We start from the raw sequence: 7,389 nt of genomic DNA, 5'->3' as shown, positions 1-7,389 counted from the left end.
GGTAACAGCTTTGCAGAGAGGGATGGTTGGCAACAGAATGTAGCAGAGAATAACAACTTAACAAGCAGAATGGTTAAACAGAGCACAGCGGAAACTGCGAGCCCTTACAGCCACCCATGTCCTGAAAAGGTCCCTGAGGGGAGCAGCTTCCTGAATCTGTTCAAGCAGCAGCAGTCAGCAGCTCAGCTCATGAATTATTCCAGACGGACGCTAAATATTTCAGACAAGAACATAGTGCAGTTCATAGTTTCACTCATACAGACTGAAGAGGGGTGGTGTGGTGCTGAGGTGGAGGGGGTTTATGTGTAGAGGATCTAACAACGAGGGTTTCTGCTGATCCATCATGGAGTCACTTTCTGGACATCATTCTGGAGAACAGCCCTCTGGAACAGCTCCTGTTCCCGATCAAAAGCATTGATCTCAGATCAATCAGTAACAGAATGTTGTGGATCCATAATTCCTACAGACACCATCAAACACTGAGGAAGACTCTGAAGCAGGATGATCAACTTTAAATCCTTCTTTTCCTTTTGTGACTAAATGACAATCCAGTTTTTGTGCATGTTTCTGCAGTTTGTAACTGTAGTGATCAAAGTATTATAACCATAAGATGAGTAATACAATCTTTTCTACTGCAGGTTAGGCTAACTGTTAGCCATTGCATCTACCAGATGTGATTTTATTCTGAAAATATCAAGATAAAGTAGAAATTATTTTTTTAAAGTCATTCATCCATTTTCTTGACCGCTTCTTCCCTTTCGGGGTCGCGGGGTGCCGGAGCCTATCCTGGCTACTGAAGGGCGAAGGCGGGGTACACCCTGGACAGGTCTCCAGTCTGTCTCAGGGCCTCAATCACACACACATTCACTCTCACATTCACACCTAGGGGCAATTTAGAGTCACCAATTAACCTATGAAGCATGTTTTTGGACGGTGGGAGGAAGCCGGAGTCCCCGGTGAAAACCCACGCATGCACGGGGAGAACATGCAAACTCCACACAGAAAGGTCCCAGCCGGGAGTCGAACCGGGGCCTTCTCGCTGTGAGGCAAGAGCGCTAACCACTGCGCCACTGTGCAGCCCTTATTTTTTGAAGTCCCCTCATGACAATTTTTTTAATTAAAAGTCATTCCCAGTAGTGTTTCAATTATGATTATGACGTTTTTAACCAAAATCCCACAACTTAAATGTCTTAAAGAGACATTTTTCATGTTGATCTGAAGCCTCTGTTTCCAAAATCTCTTCTGAGGGGGCGTGGCTTTTGAAGCTCCTCCCCTGATCCCCCCTGTCTGATTCTGATAGCTCTGTGTCTCACTAGCATAAATCTTCATCGCTGCTACATAAAAACGTCCATCAATCTGGGTAATGTCCAGCCGTATGGTTCTGATCCGGATGTCAGCTGGACGAGGAAGTGAAGATCTTCATGGACAGAACTTCCTCCAAAATCCTGATTCTTTCTCCTTCCAGTTCACCAAAGACTCTTTTAGCTAATTCTCCAATGTTTATTGACTGTGATCAATACATTCAATCATTGGTTTCTCAGAGTTCTTGATAAAATAATCAAAGCTAACATCAAAATGCTCTTTCATTGATTTACAATCCTTTCCAACTGCGGTCAAATGAGCCGCCGTTCACATTTCCGTGGTCACATCAAGAAGCTCCGTGGAGTCTGGTGGAGATTTTCCAGCGTTCTCAGTCCTGCTACCGTAAGTATTGGATGAAACTCACACCAAAAATCCAGTGATGCTGATTTGACCACAGAAATGTGAACGGCGTGCCACACATACATGTTAAAAACGCTAAAATCAGGATTTTCATTGGAGGAGGACTTTAAAAATGTTCACATGCGTTTAAAACCTTTGATGTTTTCAATATAGAACCACACCACACTACAATAACACTGCATCTGCATTTCTGTAATCCTCAGCACGTCTAGCACCAACAACTATGCCAAAGTCACTTCAATCCCTTTTCTTCCTCGTTCTGATGCTCGGTTTGAGCTGCAGCAGATCCTCTTGACCATGTCATGCCTGAATGCATTGAGTTTCTGCCATGTGATTGAATGATTAGACATTTGTAATAACAAGCAGTTGAACAGCGAGTGCGGAGAGTATATGAAAAGTAAGCTTCAAGTACATTTCCTCACTTTTAGTATGAACAAAGTAAACTTGTAGCACATTTACATAGATACATTTGTGTGATGGTCACCAGTTAAAGTTTGTTGAATTGCTTCACAGAATCAACCAACATTGTTCAGGAATAATGAGTGAATTGATTTCACTCGTCTTGGGTATTGATGACAGTGAGGTCAGCTGACCAGCCCGAGGGAGGAGCTTTTAAAGTTGATTAGGTTCAGAGGTTAACCACCTCAATACACTCACTTTATTGCCTGTAACATCAAGAATACAACACAATTGTCATGTTTTCATCAAAACGTGTATTTATGTAAACAGCTCTTTACAACTCCTTTAGGGTACCAAAGTGTTACACAATAAAAGAAACACAAAATAAATAAAAAAAAAATAGACAAATTAAGATCAAAATTAAAAACAGCATAACATTACAAAAAACAGTCAGCAAAAAATACATAAAAGATAAACAAGAGTTGATCAAACAAGACGTCTTCAGGGCAACAGGATGTAAAAACCTACATAGTTTATCATCTATGTGCACCTCAGAGATCAATTTATACATTTAACTAATCTACATTTAATAAATGCTGATCAAGTAATCCTTACTTAAAAAAAATACTTTCATGTTTTGTTCTTTTCACCCTCTTTGTCCTCAGCAGTCTTACTCTGCTGGGTTTTGTTATTTTAGTTTGGGGTTGGATCTTGGTAGTCTTAGTTTGTGGACTTTGTTTATTTGTTTTCTTTAGGTAGTTTTGGTTAGACAGACATTATCAGGAGCTGCTGACTCTGATGGTCGACATGTCTGGATCAGCAGTCTCCATGAATTATTTGATGTTTGTCCGAGGAGCCACCATGGAGAGCTCCTTGGAGCCGTAGGTTGCAGACCCCTGCACTAAAGTGAAACTCATGAAAGCAAAATCGAAGACAGAGAAAGAGCTGTGAGAGACAACATATCTGAAAATGTTTGTGTTGTGAACACAAAAATGTATTTTGAAAGCATACATTTAATATATTTCTTTGCAACTTTCTCCGTCTTTCTTTATCTTTTCTTTGCAATTTAGGTAATTTTGATCTCAAAACTGACTTTTGCTAATGTGCTGTCCCAAAAATCACTCCATACAAATCGGTTTCCCTGGTGAGGACAGAGAAACGGGAAACACTCCCCCCTGCTGTCTGAACCGGGGACTGCACGTTGTCAGATCGTAGGGAACTGCCGCTCGCCTTTGTGTGATCCTGAAAGCTCATCGAGCAAACTTTGAAAGCAGTTTTTTTTTCTCTTTGCCTCCGTCGCTCCGGTTGCGTTTCTCGGTCCTCCGTGGACATGGTGCGTGTGTAGCCGCCGCGGCACGGCGGTAGCAGCTCTCTGCCCGCGGGTTTCCGGTGTCTGTCCGTCTGCTGGAGGATGGCGTCCGGCTTCGACCGCATCCTCTCCACCGGCGGTCCTCCTCCTCATCGAGGTAGCCGCTGATGTCGAGCCCCGGCCGGGGACCACGCCGAGACGCGACGATCATCAGCTCGAGTGAGTATGGCGGTTGTTCGGGCGGCCGCGCGGGGCTGCTCGGCTGCTGCGGGGTTTCCTCGGCGCTGCCCGGGGAGGCCTGCTGTACTCCGGGGTCCCTCAGCGGCGCAGACTCCCATCATCCATCCAGTGTGGCCTTTCAGGGAGCGGGGTTCTCCCTACATCCGTCTCCTGCCCCCGTTGCATCCCCAGAGCCCCCCTCTCTGATGGCGGACGCTTCCCGCTGACGGGACTTGGTTACCCTCCGGGCCGAACGGGACCGTATTTTTAGCGGGAGAGAGGGGCGGCGTACTTGGGGAAGGAAGTCCAGAGATGTAGCATCGTTAGCTGCAGGTTAGCTGTCGCAGCCTGACGGGCTAACGGCGGACGGAGTTCCATCCAGAGCAGAACCGCTTGACCCAAATGTTCCCGCCGGTACATATAAAGCGAGCAGATGTTTCCGAGTCCAGAGAGCAGATTTCTGCCGTTAGCCGACATCTTTACCCACTAAATGTTAGACTTCCGCTTCAGGAAATAGACCGAGCCCATCATTTCTGCTGTTATTCGGCGGACGGTCCCGCTCATGTTCGCCGTTTTTCAGCGTAACGGGACGGTGGGAGTTGTTGGGAACGGGTTTGGGTTTGTTTTTGTCGCTAACCATCGTAACGGGAGCCGCGGGAGTTCAGATGTGAAGAGTCCTCAGTCTGAGCAGCATCTCAGATTTGAACCGGCAGCCGTGAAGCTGCTGGCGGCAGTCAGGAGCTGCGGACGGCAGCTGTCATTCTCAGCGGTGTTTGTCTGTCAGTACACTCTGTTCTAAACCAGCCTTGCCCATTATTCATGCGGTTTACTTATTGTTTTCTTGTTTACTCCACTCCCCCCCAGGTTCCCCCCTCTGTCCGCTGAGCAAACACCCCCCAGGAGCTGGTTTCCCTCTCCCTCCGGTCACATCTGGGACCAAACCGGTTGTTTTCTGAGCGTCCGGCTCCCACATCAGAGGTGGAAGGATGACGGAGGCATGGCAGCAGCAGCAACATGCAGTGGCTCCACCCTCTGTCGTGCACACGCTCCCCCAAGGAGCCGACAACCCTCTGGGCTGCACCGTGTACGGAGTGGTTCTGCAGCCGGATACCTCCCTGCAGCAGCCCCAGCACCCCCAGCAGCACGCCGTGCAGGCCCAGCAGCCCTCCTTACAGGTAGGGGGCGATAGAGGGCACAAGTGCGGAGTGTGTGGTCTTGACATTTCTCATCTGGCCAACCCTCACGAGCATCAGTGCATGGTGACCCAGGACCGGTCCTTCCAGTGCACGCAGTGCATGAAGATCTTCAGCCAGGCCACGGACCTGCTGGAGCACCAGTGCGTGCAGGTGGAGCAGAAGCCTTTTGTGTGTGCCGTTTGTAAGATGGGCTTCTCCCTGCTCACCTCCCTGGCTCAGCATCACAACTCCCACGGCAACGGAAACAATCCCATGAAGTGCTCCATCTGCGAGAAGACCTACCGGCCCGGCTCGGGGAACGTCACCCCAACCTCGTCTGGCGGAAACCCCCAGCAGCCCTCCACGGGGGAGACATCCGGGGGCGGCGCCGTGATCAGTGCCTCGTCCCCGCCAGTGTTTGAGGCCTCCGCCCCGGACAGACCCTACAAGTGCTCGGTGTGCCACAAGTCCTTCCGGCATCTGTCCGAGCTTACCCGCCATGAGCGAACGCACACAGGGGAAAAGCCATACAAGTGTGACACGTGTGACAAGAGCTTCAGTCAGTCCTCACACCTGGCTCACCACCAGCGCACGCACAGCTCGGAGCGGCCGTACAAGTGCGCCGTGTGCGAGAAGAGCTTCAAGCACCGCTCCCACCTGGTGCGCCACATGTACGCTCACTCCGGTGAGCACCTCTTCAAGTGTAACCTCTGTGAGATGCACTTCAAGGAGTCGTCCGAGCTCCTGCACCATCAGTGCCAGCCGGAGGGCGAGCGGCCGTTCCGCTGCGGCTCCTGCGGGAAGAGCTTCAAGCGGCCGTCCGACCTGCGGCAGCACGAACGCACGCACTCTGAGGAGCGGCCCTTCCAGTGCGAGGAGTGTCAGATGAGCTTCAAGCAGCAGTACGCTCTGGTCCGCCACCGCCGCACTCACAAAAACCCCGCCGACCGGCCCTTCAAGTGCAACCTCTGCGACAAGAGCTTCCTTCAGCCGTCCCACCTGCTCTACCACCAGCAGGTCCACGGCATGGAGAGCCTCTTCAAGTGTGCGTCCTGCCAGAAGTCCTTCAGCCAGTCAGGGGAGCTGCTGCGGCATAAATGTGGGGGGGAGGTGGAGAAACCTTACAAGTGTGACGTTTGCGGCAAAGGCTACAAAAAGAACTCTACGCTGCAGCGCCACCAGAACACACACTGCACCGAGAAGCCGCTCAAATGCTCGCTGTGCGACAAGCGCTTCGTCTCCTCCTCCGAGTTCGTCCAGCACCGCTGCGACCCCACCAGGGAGAAGCCGCTGAAGTGCCCCGACTGCGAAAAGCGCTTCAGGTATTCGTCGGAGCTGCAGCGCCACCGCCGCGTCCACACGGGGGAGAAGCCTTTCAAGTGTGCCAACTGCGACAAGAGCTTCAAGCAGCGCGAGCACCTCGCCAAGCATCAGAGCGTGCACTCCAGGGAGACTCAGTTTAAATGCGTGTGGTGCGGGGAGCGCTTCGTCGACCTGGCCGCTCTGCAGGAGCACACGGTCCAGCACACCGCAGAAGGGGAGAACTTCCCGGAAGCTCCGTGCATCCCATGAGGCTCCAGGCGTGACAGTCCCTGTGAGGAACTGCGCTCTTTTCTAAAGCACTCACCTGTTTTTCTTCTGTCGGTGAACTGTCCCCGCCCCTCCCTGCGTCACAGGAACCGGATGAGTGGAGCTGGAGCCCTCGTTTCTGGAGAAAACACGTAGACTTTGAAGGTTTGGTTCAGAGTGGGGCCGTAGTCTGTGCTTGCATGTGGTAGCTTGTTGTGTCAGTTTTTGAGAAAGGTGACCAGAACGTCCCGTCTCAGAGTTCTCCAGAGAGGCTCCTCTGTGGCCTCGTCCTCCTCGATCTTTTTTTTGTATCACTTTTCGTTTTCATTTAATGTTGAGTGAAAGCGAAGCCCCTCCACGCGGCAGCTGGCATGTGCAGCAGGATCCTCCGACATACTCCAGCCCAGGTATTACCATCTGTTTGTGCATGAATATTTATCACATTTAATACCCCCGATGTATCATAGACTTTGTTTAGGAAAACATCCCAAGAGGAAAAAAAATCCAGTGGTTTTGTGAAAATGTATAGCAAGTGAAGTGTGTGTTGTTGACTCTTTGTATGAAGACAGAGCAGCGTAGGTGAAAACCCCAAACCCTTGGTGTCAGACACTCGTGCAATAGAGGATGCACAGTGGAATATTTATGACTACTGATTCCTGGATTAGTGGACTCTGTCATATTAGAGACTGACTGTGTGTACACGCTGTATAAACATGGATAGTGCTTATGTTACCCGCTTTCTGTTTGCTATGAATGAACTGGCTGTTTCATAAACAGCTTTACTCTCATGTCCTCGAGGATCAGTGGAAGCTTCAACCCAACAAGTCCTCCAAGCACTGTGCTGCTCACCCGCCACAAGCTAGCTGCTGTAGTTAGTGTGATAGGTCTAACCCACTTATGTTATTTTATAAGAATCTGCCTTTTATTCTTCTCACAGAACCCCTCCCCGCCCAATCCAAACAGACGTAAATAACCCGAGTAGCTCTTGAGATGCCA

General features: G+C 50.1%; 1 protein-coding gene across 2 annotated transcripts; it reads left to right on the top strand.

The window, feature by feature from the left end:
* The first annotated feature begins 2,957 nt into the window (after positions 1-2,957).
* Positions 2,958-7,181, top strand: LOC112141990 (zinc finger protein 319). Of its 2 annotated transcripts, none has more exons than XM_024265212.2 (2): positions 2,958-3,649; positions 4,514-7,181. In XM_024265212.2, exon 2 carries the CDS (start codon positions 4,636-4,638, stop codon positions 6,394-6,396), a length of 1,761 nt encoding a protein of 586 aa, XP_024120980.1. In that variant the 5' UTR covers positions 2,958-3,649; positions 4,514-4,635; the 3' UTR covers positions 6,397-7,181. The 2 variants fall into 2 exon arrangements, with proteins under 2 accessions (XP_024120980.1, XP_024120981.1); XM_024265213.2 differs by having other exon boundaries at positions 2,958-4,428.
* The last annotated feature ends 208 nt before the right edge of the window (positions 7,182-7,389 follow it).

Source organism: Oryzias melastigma, linkage group LG3, assembly GCF_002922805.2.
Source record: "Oryzias melastigma strain HK-1 linkage group LG3, ASM292280v2, whole genome shotgun sequence".
Classification (NCBI taxonomy): Eukaryota; Metazoa; Chordata; class Actinopteri; order Beloniformes; family Adrianichthyidae; genus Oryzias; species Oryzias melastigma.
This window is presented reverse-complemented; position numbering and strand designations above follow the sequence as displayed.